Source organism: Anolis carolinensis, chromosome 1 (assembly GCF_035594765.1).
Source record: "Anolis carolinensis isolate JA03-04 chromosome 1, rAnoCar3.1.pri, whole genome shotgun sequence".
Classification (NCBI taxonomy): Eukaryota; Metazoa; Chordata; class Lepidosauria; order Squamata; family Dactyloidae; genus Anolis; species Anolis carolinensis.
This window is the reverse complement of record NC_085841.1, coordinates 155,229,255-155,245,214: the sequence shown is the minus strand read 5'-3', so window position 1 is coordinate 155,245,214 and position 15,960 is coordinate 155,229,255. Positions and strand designations below refer to the sequence as shown.

General features: G+C 39.2%; 1 protein-coding gene across 1 annotated transcript in view; it reads left to right on the top strand.

Annotated features, from left to right (window-relative positions):
• Positions 1–4,726: 4,726 nt before the first annotated feature.
• Positions 4,727–15,960, top strand: part of wdcp (WD repeat and coiled coil containing) — a 34,509-nt gene continuing 23,275 nt past the window's right edge. Inside the window, exon 1 of the mRNA XM_008117020.3 lies at positions 4,727–6,801. Coding sequence (XP_008115227.1) covers positions 4,891–6,801 — 1,911 coding nt within the window. The 5' untranslated portion in view covers positions 4,727–4,890. The remainder of the gene's footprint in view (positions 6,802–15,960) is intronic.

Sequence of the window (15,960 nt, the reverse complement as noted above, 5' to 3'; positions counted from 1 at the left end):
AAGATTGAACTCTGTATGTTTGCTTCCTAAACTCTAAATTCTTTACAGTCACATGGCACTTCATGCTCTGCTTGCTGTGAGCTGAATGTTCAACTACAGTAGAGTCTCACTTATCCAACACTCGCTTATCCAACGTTCTGGATTATCCAACGCATTTTTGTAGTCAATGTTTTTAATATATCGTGATATTTTGGTGCTAAATTCGTAAATACAGTAATTACTACATAGCATTACTGCATATTGAACTACTTTTTCTGTCAAATTTGTTGTATAACATGATGTTTTGGTGCTTAATTTGTAAAATCATAATGTAATTTGATGTTTAATATGATTTTCCTTAATCCCTCCTTATTATCCAACATATTCGCTTATCCAACGTTCTGCCGGCCCGTTTATGTTGGATAAGTGAGACTCTACTGTATAAGAATCCTGCTTTTGTATTTTGGATGTTCTGCTATATTTTAGAGTAGTTTTCCCTAACACACGAAAATCCATAACATAAACTGTATTCATTCTAGTGTAAATGCAACTCCTGTCACTTTGACGATCCCATGCTCATATCAGAAGCCAGTTCTGCTTTTGTGCCAGGGATGCCCCCTATGCAGTCTGAAACACCATATTTGATGTTAGCAGGGGAAGGACAATATCATTTTCCTATCTCATTGCTTGTAAATCCTTAAAATCTTGAAGATATGCCTTGTTGTATTCAGACTATTTGTCTATATCTGCTGTACAATCCTGTTTTCTCAAGATGGTAGTTTTCTCTGCTTGGACTGGAGTTCTTCCAGGATGTCTAGTCAAGACAAACGACCAGCCCAAGGATAGAAATGTTGTAAAAGTATTGCCGAAGGCTTTCATGGCTGGAATCACTGGGTTGTTGTGAGTTTTCCGGGCTGTATGGCCATGTTCCAGAAGCATTCTCTCCTGATGTTTTGTACACATGAATGGCAGGCATCCTCAGAGGTTGTGAGGTTTCACCTGCCATACATGTGGGTGAAATGTCAGGAGAAAATGCTTCTGGAACATGGCCATACAGCCCGGAAAACTCACAACAAAATACAGTATTGTTGTGAAAGAACTTGGATATGAGAAATCTCTAAAATGTGACATTGCTTCGATACCATAGAAACATGACCTTCCACAGATATCACATTCTGCGTACACACAAACACACACAATTGTGTGTGTGTGGGGGGGGGGGGGGAGCTTGAGCATAATGTTTTATTTATTTTCAAGCATGAATGCATTTTTTTTTTGGTTTGGTGCTCTGTGTCCAACTTGGTCTGTATTCACAAACAGGTTTCCATTTTAAATTCCTTTGTATTCTAATCCAAACATACATTGTAATATATACAAATTTGTGTAACTCTTTATCAAGTTTTAATTGGTATTATCTTTAGGAAAGTCAGTAAGGTTTGGTAGTATGAAGGTTGGACTATGGCCCCTTCTACACTGCCATATAAAATCCAGAGTATCTGCTTTGAATTGGATTACCGTATATAGCAGTGTAGACTCATATAATCCAGTTCAAATCAGATAATGTGGATTATCCAATTTGATAATCTAGATTTTGTGTTAGTGTAGAAGGGGCCATAGACTCCAAGATCTTTTTTCACATTTCACTTGGCCTCCTCTGAATGCATCCTAACAAGAAAGCTCCTATGATGTGTCACGACCCAGGCTGCAGAGCACCAATAACCATACACAGAGGCCAGATTCTATCTAATATCTTTATTAAGGAAATATATAAAGTTAATAAAAACAAGTATAGGAAATAGTCCAGAAATAGACCTTTCAGGAAAGGTCAAAATTAGTCCAAAAAAGCAATGTCCAATATGAAATATTAAGGTCCAAAGTTGTAATCCAATAACCGAAACACTCACTTGCCAAGCAAGTGAGGGGAGATGACAAGGTCCTTTAGTCCATGAACTTGAGCAAGGCTAGGAAATAACTTGATTCTTGGCACACAAAGCTTGATTCAAGGCAACAAGGAAACGAGGAGCAAGAACAAGATCCGTGGTAATTACTTGGCGAGGTCCGGGAAACAAGGCAAGATCCGGGGAGAAAACAAGGCTGAGAACGAAGGCTTGGAACAGGAACAAAGGCTTGAAAGCAGGAGTAGCTGTCCACACACGCTGCTCCGGTAGCTGACGAATTGACTCCGCAAGATCCCTTCGTGGGCAAAACACCTAAATAGGGTCTAGTTTTCCCGCCAAAGAGCAGTTCTCTGGAGAACCAGAAACGAAAGCTATTCTCTGAGTCCAGATGCATGACTCCTTAAAGTTTCCCATGGAAAGCAGGCTTAATCAGCTGAATGCTTAGCAGCTATCCTAGCACTCCTGCGAGACGCCTGTTGAACTCCCCTCTGTTGTTTACAAAAATCATGGCGAGGAAACGGGGGAGATTTTGGCTCGGGGCTTGTTTGACAGACTTCTGGAAGACAAATCTCTTGCAGGTGCAAAGGCTCAATTTCTGGCTGGGATAGTTCCTTTTCTGGCTGAAATGGTGGAAAACCCAAGTTTTCCTCTTCATCATTCACAACAGTACTAGGAACGGGACTACATGGCCCATGAGTCATCACATGATGTTGCTTTCTAATCGGAGTTGTCTTCAAAGTACATAAAAACAACCACAGATGATCTTTACATAAACTGAGCAGAATATTAGTTATGAAATTATATTCTAGACACAAGAGATATATGAATCTACACACATCATACAGCATTCTACTTTGCATTATACGTAATTTGATGGTGTTATAGTAAATAAAATGCTACCCAAGTTATACACCTCCCAAATATTTGGAAGGAGAGGAGTATCTCAAATATATTTCTTTGACTTCTTTGAAGTCTTCGCTTCCTTTAAACCTGAAATTGCCACCATCATATTCATGCAACCTGAGCCTGGTCAATACCACAGGAAAACAGTTATAAACATGAGCAAATATGTCCATTTTGTCTTCAGGTCCTCCATGTGCACCACAAATAAATTAGAGAAAAAATGTAGATAGGATGGAGATGATACTATTTTGTGAGCTGCTAATTTTTCCAGATTTATTTGGAAGGCTGCTTTCATTCCAGTTTTGTGCAGTTCTGTAGAACTAATAAAAGCACCACCTGGTGGCAGGTTTTAGCATTTGGTTGTTGTGCAGGTCAAATAGCATCTATCCAGAGCAGAAATGAAGACAAATAAAGTGGAAAATTATGAAATACAGTCTCAACCCCCATATTTGCATGGAATACATTCCTGGACTTATCCGTAAAACAAGTTATTGCAGTAACAGTGAGGCCCCTTCTACACTGCCATATAATCCAGATTATCAAAGCAGATAATCCACATTATCTGCTTTGACTTTGATTATATGTGTTTACACTGACATACAATCCAGTTCAAAGCAGATATCCGGATTTTATATGGCAGCGTAGAAGGGGCCTGAGCGCTACTGAAATGATTGACTTTCATCCAGTCATGCTGAAGCCTAGAAAATTCCCAATAAAGACATGTGTGCCAAAAAAATTAATAATTCTTAGGTCCTATAGAGAGACTCTATGATAACCTCCGGCAGAAGCATACCTTTGAATTGTTTGGAAGACTTAGGCCCCTTCCACACAGCTGAATAAAACCCCACATTTTCTGCTCTGAACTGGAATATATGGCAGTGTGGACTCAAATAACCCAGTTCAAAGCAGATATTGTGGGATTTTCTGCCTTGATATTCTGGGTTATGTGGCTGTGTGGAAGGGCTTTAATGATGAGCTGAGCTGCTGAACTTGCTAACCAAATGGTCAGCGGTTCGAATCCAGAGAGCAGAATAAGCGTCCGCTGTTAGCCTCAGCTTCTGCCAACCTAGCAGTTCAAAAACATGCAAAATGTGAGTCGATCAATAGGTTCTGCCCCAGCAGGAAGGTAACGGCTCTCCATGCAGTCATGCCGGCTACATGACCTTGGAGGAGTCTATGGATAATGCCGGCTCTTCGGCTTAGAAATGGAGATGAGCACCAACTCCCAGGGTTGGATACAACTAGACTTCATGTCAGGGGAAAACCTTTACCTTTACCTTATTGAAGATGATCAGTGTAGTATGTATATACTACCAATGATAAAGTGAATCCAGCAGAATTATGGGCTCCTGTGATAAAGTATTTAAAGGTCAGTTGTTCAAGGCAACATGAGCCCCTCAAAAACTTAAAACCCATTTTTGGTATATCGAGAAATGCTAAAAGAAAATACAGTGCTTTAGTTTGGCCTCCAGGAGACAGTGATAAGAAAGAAAATGGAGAAGGAAAGTCTGTCAAGCAGTCTGCCAGCTACCCACAGAACAGCATTTTTTAAAAAACACTGTTTTCCTTTTTTCTTGTCCTGTCACTATTGCATGCATGGAAAGGCTGATAAAGCTGAGTATTACTAGCCTTTTCCCCTCCTTCAAGAATATGATGAAAATCTCCTTAATCTTCTCTTCAAAGGCTGTCAGAGCAGAATTGTCAGGTCATTATTTTTTATTCTGCACAGCCAAAAAACGATTCCATGGCTTCCCCACCATTCAGTGAAGAAAGGGACTTTATTCACCGAAGGTATTAGTACGCTATTTTTATAAGCAAGCCTTGCCCTTAAGAGTTAAAAATAGGCTTCCAAGTAAATGTCATGGAAGAGAGACGGCAATTAGTTAAATCTCATTAGGCATCACATGAGAGAGTGAAGGCTCCACCCAGGGAAAGATATAGGACGAGCAGATAAGACCTGTCTTTAGATCAACAACAGAGGAGGAGGCTGCCCACTTGGAAGAAAGAAAACTGTTGTCATGAAAGAAAGTGGAAGAACGTTTCTTCTCTCGAGTTGATCGGATGAATCCTGTGGAGCTTGTGTTTTGGAGCGCAAGGCATTGAATGAAGGATGGAATTAGGAAAAGCTAAACTTCTGAGAAGTGGCCTAAATGCTTTATATCAAGCCATTCACCCCATGCACGGGATCGCGTGGACAGATGGCAAGCAAGTGGCCCTGACGGCGCTGCACTATCACAACAAGGAACTGAAGTTTGGAGAGTCAACTGTTATTGGCCAGTTTGAACATGTCCATGGGCTGTACTGGAGCCCGCACCACTCTGCCAACACACCGGCCCTGCTTGCCGTTCAGCACAAGAAGCATGTGAGTGTCTGGCAGCTGAGCCACAGCGCCACAGAAAAGAACAAACTGATGGTTTCTCAGACCTGCGAAGTTGGTGAGCCATTCCAATTGCTTCCGCAGGGCTGTGTGTGGCATCCCAAGAGGGACATTTTATCTGTGCTTACTAAAAGGGATGCTTCTGTTTTGTATGCTGTGCGCTCAGACAACTCTAGGGTTAAAGCAGATATCAAAAGCAGTGGTCTCATTCATTGTGCCTGCTGGACCAAAGATGGCAACCGTTTGGTTGTTGCCATAAGCACTGCTCTTCATTCCTATATATGGGACAATGCCAGGAAGACATTAAGTGCATGCTCCTTTTGCCCGATATTTGATGTTGGGAGTTATATCTGCGCTATCGAAGCCACTGTGGACTTCCAGATTGCTGTGGCTACTGAACTTCCTCTTGATAAGATATGTGGCTTAAATGCAGGTATTACATTTGAATTGCCAGTAGGTACTGAAACGGGGTCTGTCACATCGCAGTCTACGCTGGTACTTGGGGATGAGGAATATTCTATGGATTTGAGGAGAAAGTCTATTGATTCTGACAAATCAGCAACAATAGAGTCAGTGGCTTCATCCTCATCAGGCCCCGTTGATTTAATGCATATCCTTGCAAACCATCGGAGATCTGATCCCAGTCCTCTCATTACTTTGAGAAGGAAGGACTATCCTTCTGGAACTGGACAAGATTCGTCCCACTTGATTTTAGTGACTTTTGAAGGAAAGGTAACCACAACCAGAAAAGTCAGTATTCCAGGTATTTTGGTCCCGGATATAATTGCCTTTGACCTTAAAGCTCAAACTGTGGCAATAGCCTCGAATACTTGTAACATTGTTTTGGTCTATTCTGTAACCTCCTTCTGCATGCCCAACATCCAACAAATCCAGCTAGAGAAAAGTGAACGGCCCAAAGGTCTAACCTTTTTGACGGATAATCTCTTATTGATTTTGATTGGCAAGCAAAAATTCACTGACCCTGCACTTATTCCATCATCTAATTCAGACAGATATATCATCCGCCTAATGATCAAAGAATTATCATTTGAAGAAGAATCTTCAGCAAAATCTAATGTTCCTCAAAGTCTTCCTTTTAGTGTTGAGTCGTCAGTCAACCTATCTGGGAAAAGAAAATATTTTGACAATCTCGCAGCAGAGAATCATGTTGTAGGCCGGGAGCTCCTAATACCAGGGAGCACTATTATCCAATCTTCTAGTGGAAGGAGACGCATGTTGGAAGAACTGAAGAGTCCCAGTTATGAACAAAGTTCATCATCCAGCATGAGTGATTTTGACGAAAGAAGAGCCCTGGCAGATCCAACCATTGCTCTAGAAACATTGGATACTGAGCCAGTAAATCGATCAGTGGCCTTGTTTGGTCTTGGAACATCTGCTCGGTTTTCCCATCGATGTGTTTCCCCTAAAGCGATACAAGAAACTCTAAATTCTCCTAAAAACAACATTTTGGCAAGTGAAAAGGGGGCATGCCAGATATCCAGAAATCTGGAACGACTCTGTGGAAATTTTAATGACTTACAGCTGCGGCTTCTGGAAATAACGGAATTCAGTAAAAATGGGAACAAATTATCTGTTGCCTACCCATCTTCTCAAGAACCACCTTTTGTTCACATCACCTATCAGGTAACAACGTCACTTCCTTCTGGGTAATTTGCGCATGGAAACTTTGTAAGATAAAGAGATGCTTTAGTATTCTGCTTAATTTTGACAGGGGAACTACTTTACACATTTTCCCTCCTTATTTATTATTATTATTATTATTATTATTATTAGATACACAACAAGTTTAGTACACACTTGGGAAGTGTCTGACATGTGATCCAATACAATAGCTTGATTATTATTATTATTATTATTATTATTATTATTATTATATTACATTAGAGAGTAGGAGGGAAGGGTAAAATTTATTCAAATTGTTTTTAGAAGTTTAGTAAATTTTAGCACATATCTAATTAATAATCTAATGAATCATCACAGAAAGGGAAAGTATTGTGGAGGGCAAGTAAACAAAACATTTTATAACATTATAGTATGTTATATCCAAGTTTTTAGTCTATATTATCTTGACATCCTTTGTTTGAACTACTAAAATTTTTGAAAAATCAGTGCTTCCTCTGTATAAAGGAGGGATCTTGTTGTTCTTCAAATCTAATGATCATCTCTTCTTGTAATAAGGATCTGTATCCTTTTAGTTATCTTATTTCGTTCTTTATCTTCTTAGACATTCTTCTTAGGGCCCTTCCACACAGCCATATAACCCAGAATATCAAGACAGAATAAATCTCAATATCTGCTTTGAACTGGATTATCTGAGTCCATACTGCCATATATCCCAGTTCAAAGCAGATAATGTGGGATTTTATTCAGCTGTGTGGAAGGGGACTTAGTTTTACCTGTTGGGTTACTTCTTTTCATTGCCGAACTGGTCTTAGGAAAATATTTTCTAAATCTATTAGTATGTTAGTGTTATATATACTTAATCAACCAAAATCTATTATATCTACTCTATGTCTTTATCATTCATCCCCTTTTTCCCCATTACACAATCTTTCTACTATCCAGTTTCACTTCTATGAGGAGTTTAACCACATTCACCATCTTAACCGCATTATTTAACATAATGTACTTGCTTTAAATAAAAATTACTTTTGAGTTATTGTTTGATACTAGATTATGTCTGATTGTTTATTTAAGCTTCATTTTTGGTTAATTTTGTTATTAAGTTCAAAATTAGGCTGTTTTATACTCTTTGATGTGTTCTGTTTTGATATAATTTGTTTATATGTTTTCTCGTTGGCATAGGATGTTTGCTATATATGTTGGAAACTGCCCCAAGTCCCTTCGGGGAGATAGGGCGGTCTACAAATAAAGTTTGTTTATTATTATTATTATTATTATTATTATTATTATTATTATTATTATTATTATTATTAAAGTCCTGTTCTTCATTTACTACTCGGTTTAACTGCTTTTGATTTCATATATATAATTGCTTTCACATTTGAAAACATTATTTACTATAACACATACCTAGCATTCAACATATGCAGCTTTTAAAATACTTTGGAAAGACACACTGTTGGGCCAACATCTGTTGACAAGAATAAATACACTTCAGGGTTTCATAAATCTTTTAGCATAAAAGGGTTCCGTAAATTAACATATTCATATTTAGTCATGTAATTTAGAAATGTTAAAATTTAAATCTGTGGATCAGATGAGTCCTCTTGTGGAGATAGGGCGGAATATAAATAAATTGTTATTATTATTATTATTATTATTATTATTATTATTATTATTATTATTAGTTGTTGTAGTAGTAGTGGTGGTGGTGGTAGTAGTAGTAATAGTAGTAGTAGTATTCCCTTACATGTGCAGAACATATTTTATTTCTTTGCACTGTTATTAATGAGATAGAAATCTTTCCCCATGTATTCATAATTTCTCAGGTTTTGTCACTAGTTTATAAATGTGCTCACAATTTGATTGCTTACTGGCTGGCATTTTAATGTTTTCTAGTGCATAAGGCAATACTGTGGACAATAAAACTCCCCCCCCCCCCATTGTTTAGTAGGAGTTTAGCAATGCTTTATTACTGTATTAAGCATAAAAATACATTATTTCCATTTGAATAATTCAGCAGGATTTTCACTGCAAAAAATGTTTTCCTGTTCTGTCTTCCAAGAAACCTCTTGGTGAAATATTGCTGATTGCATCCTAACATATTATCTGGTTCTTAGACAACGCTCTGTGTGTGTGTGTGTGTGTGTTCATAAGCCAAAGAAGCAGAATTGAACTCTACAATCCAAAATTACTTGGTAAAAAATTATGGGTGGTATGTTTCTTGTTGCTTTTTGAGCGAAGATATAGGACTCTTCTTTGGCCATGGATATACTGATGCTAAATTTAGTAGAGCCAGTCCATTCATGGAGCAATTAGACCTTTGGCCTGGTATCCATAACTGCTAATATTATACTGTGTAACAAAATTTGAAAACTTTTCTGTTCCTGGTTTGAAAGTGTTATTTATTTCCTGTTTAATTGTGCGGTATTTACTTTGAAAGTAGTTGTGATACTCCAGAAACTTTGTTTTTGTGGCTGCCATAAACTGTATTGAATTGGTTGAGACTCTGTTTTTATGACAGAACCAATTAGGAAATGACATTTATAACCCAGGAACAAAAACCATGTTACATATAGTGTTATGGCTATTGCTTCTGTTATAACATCTGTTTGTACTATTACTGCCTCCATCGTAAATGAGAAAGTGATGTTGAAGGCTTTCATGGTTGGAATCACTGGGTTGCTGTGAGTTTTCCAGGCTGTACGGTCATGTTCCAGAAGCATTCCCTCCTGATGTTGCACTCACATCTACAGCAGACATCCTCTGAAGTTGTGAGGTCTGCAGAGTTTTAATATTATCATGATCTCATAGCGTTGAACCCTGGCAGTTCAAACCTCACAACTTGGGAGCATGCCTACCATAGGTGTGGGTGAAACATCAGGAGGGAATGCTTCTAGAACATGGCCGTACAGCCCAGAAAACTCACAGCAACCCAGTAAATGAGAAAGTTTAATATCTCTTCCACTGACTGCAGTCTTTCTATTCCTCTTCTCTCCTGCTCCCAGCTTAATTTGGAAACATTATTTTGGCGAATACAATTTATATAGCCCTCAGCCACATAGCCACTGGTCATGCTGGCCGGGCATAACGTATCCAATCTCTGACCTTGAGTAGTCATACTGCTAAAATTAAACACAGCTCCTCTGAGCTGCTAAGTAAGGAGTGGGTGCAGTTTTCTCATCTTTCACCAGGGAAAAGATGTGCAAGGGAGAGGGACAAGATTATGTCCTTCCACAATTGTGTATGTGTGTATGGGTACTTTCTGAACATGGTCTAGCACACCTATAGTCATTGCATTGGTACCATTCACCACAATACTGGCGATATTACTGAATGTTGTAAATCAGTGGTTCTCAACCTGGGGTCCCCAAATGTTTTGGCCTTCAACTCCTAGAAATCCTAACAGTTAGTAAACTGGCTGGGATTTCTGGGAGTTGCAGACCAAACACCTGGGGACCCACAGCTTGAGAACCACTGCTGTAAATCCTTTCTTACAAACTTTATAATGCATTGTTTTGTTTTTTCTTGTTTCCTCACATAGATTACCAATACATTAAACAAGTATAAAACTTTTCCCTAAAACAAACTCAGTACTGTACACACAAATAGCTGACATTGCATGTATATGTTTCAATTTGCCTCCCCGCATTGTATCACCCAGCCACATCTTCTGTTCATCATTGTAGACTGTGTCCTGTCCACATGTCCTTCTTTTGAGTTGGAAGAAAGATATCCCCGTTCAGCACTCCATCCTCTCCACCACAAAATGGGTTAGATTATATAGAGCTGATTTAATTGTTGCCAATTCAGTGGGTACAATAGCACTGGGATTTTGGAAATGCTGCTTGGTACTCTATGGCACTGTGGGTCCTAACTCCAAATTGGATCCCCATCGCTCAATGTTGGGGTTGTGAAAAAAATTGCAATAGTAAAAGGTTGCTGAACATCACCTAGACATTTCCACAAATCTGTTAGCAACAACATCTAGCTGCTGTGAGGTTTCCAGGCTGTATGGCCATATCCCAGAAGCATTCTCTCCTGACGTTTTGCCCACATCTATTGCAGGCATCCTCAGAGGTTGTGAGGTCTGTTGGACACCAGGCAAGTGGGGTTTATATATCTGTGGAATGTCCAGGGTGGGAGAAATAACTCTTGTCTGTTGGAAGCAAGTGTTATTGTTGCAATTAGCCACCTTGATTAACATTGTATAGCCTTGCAGTTTCAAAGCCAGTTTCAAAGGGGAATCCTTTATTGGAAGGTGTTAGCTGGCCCTGATTGATTCATGTCCGGAATTCCCCAGTTTTCTGAGTGTTGTTCTTTATTTATTGACCTGATTTTAGAGTTTCCTTTAATACTGGTAGCCAGATTTTGTTCATTTTCATGGTTTCCTCCTTTCTGTTGAAGTTGTCCACATGCTTGTGAATTTCAATGGCTTCTCTGTGTAGTCAGACATGGTGGTTGTTAGAATGGTCCAACATTTCTGTGTTCTCAAATACTATGCTGTGTCAGATTGGTTCATCAAGTGCTCTGTTATTGCTGAGTTCTCTAGTTGAATTAGTCTGCAGTGCCTTTCATGTTCCTTGATTCGTGTTTGGGCAATGCTGCGTTTGATGCAAACTTGTTCATTCAATGCTAATCAAGGTGGCCAACTGCAACATTAACACTTGCCTCAAGCAGATAAGAGTTCTTTCTCTCACCCTGGACATTCCAGAGATCTATAAACCCCACTTGCCAAGTTTCCAACAGACCTCACAACCTCTGAGGATGCTTGCCATAGATGTGGGTGAAACATCAGGAGAGAATGCTTCTGGAACATGGCCATACACTCCAAAAAAACTCACAGCAACGCAGTGATTCTGGCCATGAAAGTCTTAGACAATGCAAACAACATGTAGTGCTTGCAGTTGACTCTGCAGAAAACGCTTCCGCTGTACTTTATAAGAAGGGAAAGCAGCCGGTCTAGCAAGCCGGAAAATGCTGGTTGATTATCAGTAAATGTTTGGTTTGTATACATATTATATATACTTATACACTCATGGTCACAAGAAAATATCTCAGGGGTTGTGAAAAACATTATTGGGTGGAAAGGAGTTGTGAATGGAAAGAGGAAGATGCCCTGCTCTTTTGCAATGCGATTTTGTATGTATACTCTCCGAGCAATTTTAAAAGGAAGTAGGTGCTGGTATATGGTATAAATGGAAAGTGAGGTGGAAAATATATTCAAGAGTACTTTTTTTAACTTCAGGTAAAATATAGTAAGAATGGTTGAGGATAAATTGAACTGTTATTTGGACTTTATTTGAAAGCAGCCAAATCTTAGCTCGCCATATAATTATAAGGTGGACAAAGAAGCTACAGTTTCTTAACCTCACTTTCAGACAGAAATTTGGGGAAAGTGCCCATCAGCATCTACATTGCTAAATAATGACAGTTTGACTCCAGTTTAACTGTTCTGGCGCAAGGGAGTTTTCGTTTTACAAGGTCTTCCGCCTTCTCTGCCCATAGAATTGAGTCATGGCAAAGCGATGTCAAACTGATTTATTCTACATTGTAGATGCATCCTGAGTCCCTTTGGTTCTATATTGACATATGGTGGCTGTTCAGCATTTCAAAGATTAATGTTTTTGGAGATGCCAGGAACTTCTTTATTCATTAAATGAATAAATACATTTTCAATCATTTCCCCCCAAAAATGGAATTAAATTTAGCTCACAGAAGGAACAAAATGAAATGCAGAACCATTCAAATCCAGACTTAAAGCATCATATCGGACAGCTTAAAACACAACAATAAGAAAAAAATAAAAAACAGTAAAAAAAAATCCCCTATCAGCAGGAACTAATTGCCAAAAACCTGCCTAAACAAGAGGAGTAAGAAGGACAACAGGAAAAAGTCAGCCCAGTTTCCCTTAGTAAGAATTTTTGGTTGTGAAGGTGATGAAGCCTCCCCCTAAAACCTTGGAGCCCAGCAGACTCGTCTGGAAGGAAACAGTCCTCCAGATGGCCTCAATAAAGCAAGATAAATGTACACAATAAAGTCAAGAAAGATAGAGGAAAATTGGGGACCAAAATAAAGAGGATAGAGGGCAGAAAGGAGAATGAAACCAGAAAAGGCAATTGACTGGCCCAAGGAGAAGGTGAATCATTATAGTTCACAGGGGGTCATCTTTAATAAACCCACAAACCATTTTTATAATCAGGAAAGCAATTTTGGACTGGATTGAAGACATAAAAGAAGTCATGAAAACCGATGAAAGATGGAGGAGATATGGCTTTCTTTTACAGGGTGATAGAACAGTCAGGCTGCTTCAAAACCTCAGATTTAAAAAGACCATTAAGAAGTGGAAATGCACTCCTCAAAACAGATGGCGATTCATGCGTGGAGAAGTTGAAACCTCCCAAAGGGCAGGGGAAAGAAAGGACGTATTGTGATACTGCCCTAACTAGATTCAACAGAGAGAAACAATCATAATTAATTTTCAAATATATTATCAGCCACCTTGAGTCCTATCATTAGGAGAAAGGCAGAAAAGAAATGGTGAGGAGGAGTGGGGAAAGGAGGAGAAGGAGAAGGAGAAGGAGAGAAACGAGTTGTAGATTTATTGCCCATTTGTGCAGAATCTGTTGTTCACTCAGCCAGGCATTGCACCTGCTTTGCTTGGGCAACATACTGTATTTTCTTGAGTATAAGCTGGGTTTTTCAGCCCTTTTTTAGGACTGGAAAAAAAAAACCTCAGCTTATACTCGAGTGAGGGTCCTGGCCGGCTTAAATTCGGGTCGGCTTATACTTGAGTATATAGGTAATCAGAATAGGGCAGTCTTATCTTATTAAAGTCTTATTATTATCTTAAATTACAGTTTTATGTAAACATTCAAAAACATTTAACCTACTGATGCCTCAATTAAGGTAATTTTATTGGTATCTATTTTTATTTTTGAAATTTACCAGTAGCTGCTGCATTTCTCACCCTCGTCTTATACTTCAGTCAATAAGTTTTCCCAGTTTTTTGTAGTAAAATTAGGTGCCTTGGATTATATTCGGGTCAGTTTATACTCAAATATATATATCCCACCTCTTCCATGTTGCCATGCCTGCTGCTGCTACAGACGACATAGCTTCATGCCAGCTCCTGGACACTGTGAGCATCTTTGCAGAAATCAGATTGGGTATCCTATCTACACAGTCAGACAATTCCTCTCTTTCTTCCTGCTTGTGCAGGTCCCTGATTCTGACATTGGTAGAGGTACCTGTGATGACCAGGAAGAAGGAGGGGAGATCATCTGGGTCACACAGGCATCTCTGCTGATTCTATGCAACCAGAGGAAAAGGGCATAATCACCCCCGCTCCCTTTTCATGCTGGTTGCACTGGCACAAAGTCCTGGTGTCAGTAGAGTCACCTCAACATCTAGGAGATCAGATGGAATAGTGTGGCTTGCTGGGAGTGGTGGTCGTAACACAGCCACAATCCATCCCTTTTCTTTGCACTGGTGTCTAGCTGTCCAGACTGCCCCAAAGCTGTGGGATACTCGAGAGTTTCCAACCAACTCTGAAGCATTGCCCAACTTTGAAGACAATGTTGGTTTAAACAAACCAAAAACCCAGGAGAAACTGCATTATGAAGTCAGTTTTCCATTTGAGGTGAGTCCAATTTTTTTGTCTAGTGTAAACAAGCCCTTAGAAATACATGTGGCCCAGAATATTTCTTACCCAAGAGTTTAACAAATAGTCCTTTTACATCAAGACAGAAGTGCTGTAGGCTGTACCTTGAAAGCTAAGAATGTCAAACCACCTCTAAGTATCCCATGCTTTAAAATACACCATGAAACTCAGAAGGTCACCGTAAGTCAACTGTTGACTTAAAAGCATCCACATACATGCACACAGAAAGGGAGTTCTTGTGGAATCTTATGAGATCCTTTATAACTTCCACAAGATACCCTATCCCTACCTCTTGGTTTTGCAAGTTCGTACATCTTCTCCCATGTCTTTTTGTTCCGGGGGAGTGGGGCGAATCCAACAATAAAATTCAGCTTTGGATGCTTCACTGCTTTTCTATTTGTTTATTTACCCTGATAACAAGCGTTAAACCCTTGTGCCAGCAGGACTGCTGACCGAAATGTCAGTGGTTCGAATTTGGGGAGCGGTGTGAGCTCCCATCTGTCAGCTCCAGCTTCCCATGCAGGAACAGAAACCTCCCACAGGATGGTAAAACATCTGGGCATCTCCTGGGTAATGTCCTTGTAGATGGCCAATTCTTTCACACCAGAAGTGACTTGCAGTTTCTCAAGTCACTCCTGACACGAAAAAAAAAATTGTACCCTGATGTTTTTCACCATGAGTGGGGTATGTGTGAAAGAGACTGTATGTTTAATCTATCATCAGCTGATGAGCCACCAATTACAGTAGAGTCTCACTTATCCAACACTCGCTTATTCAATGTTCTGGATTATCCAACGCATTTTTGTAGTTAATGTTTTCAATATATCATGATATTTTGGTGCTAAATTCATAAATACAGTAATTACTACATAGCATTACTGTGTTTTGAACTACTTTTTCTGTCAAATTTGTTGTATAACATGATGTTTTGGTGCTTAATTTGTAAAATCATAACCTAATTTAATGTTTAATAGGCTTTTCCTTAATCTCTCCTTATTATCCAACATATTCGCTTATCCAACGTTCTGCTGGCCCGTTTACGTTGGATAAGCGAGACTCTACTGTATATTGATCTGCATTTTGATTGTCATGGCAGATTGTTACGGCTTATTCACAGGTTCTACTGCGCTTTAGGAATTTTTATACTCTTAGAATTGTATTAGTCGGGTTTTATATGTTTATACTTACATTATTGTATTTATACTTGTGTATTGTTGTTTATATGCCGCACTTGGATGGCTTCTGTGAGCCACCCTGAGTCCCTTTGGGGAGATGATAGCAGGGCAAAAATAAAGATGATGATGATGATGATGATGATGATGATGATTATTATTATTATTATATTGCAAGGAAGGAAAAGGGCCCCATGATCTTTTTTAAGAATAGATGATAACAAGCTGTATCATCCCCTTTGCCTGCTCCCCATGGAAATAGCTATTAGCATTACATTTGATTCCAGGTGTTAATACAGGCAGCCTGACAAATGTGACTTTCGT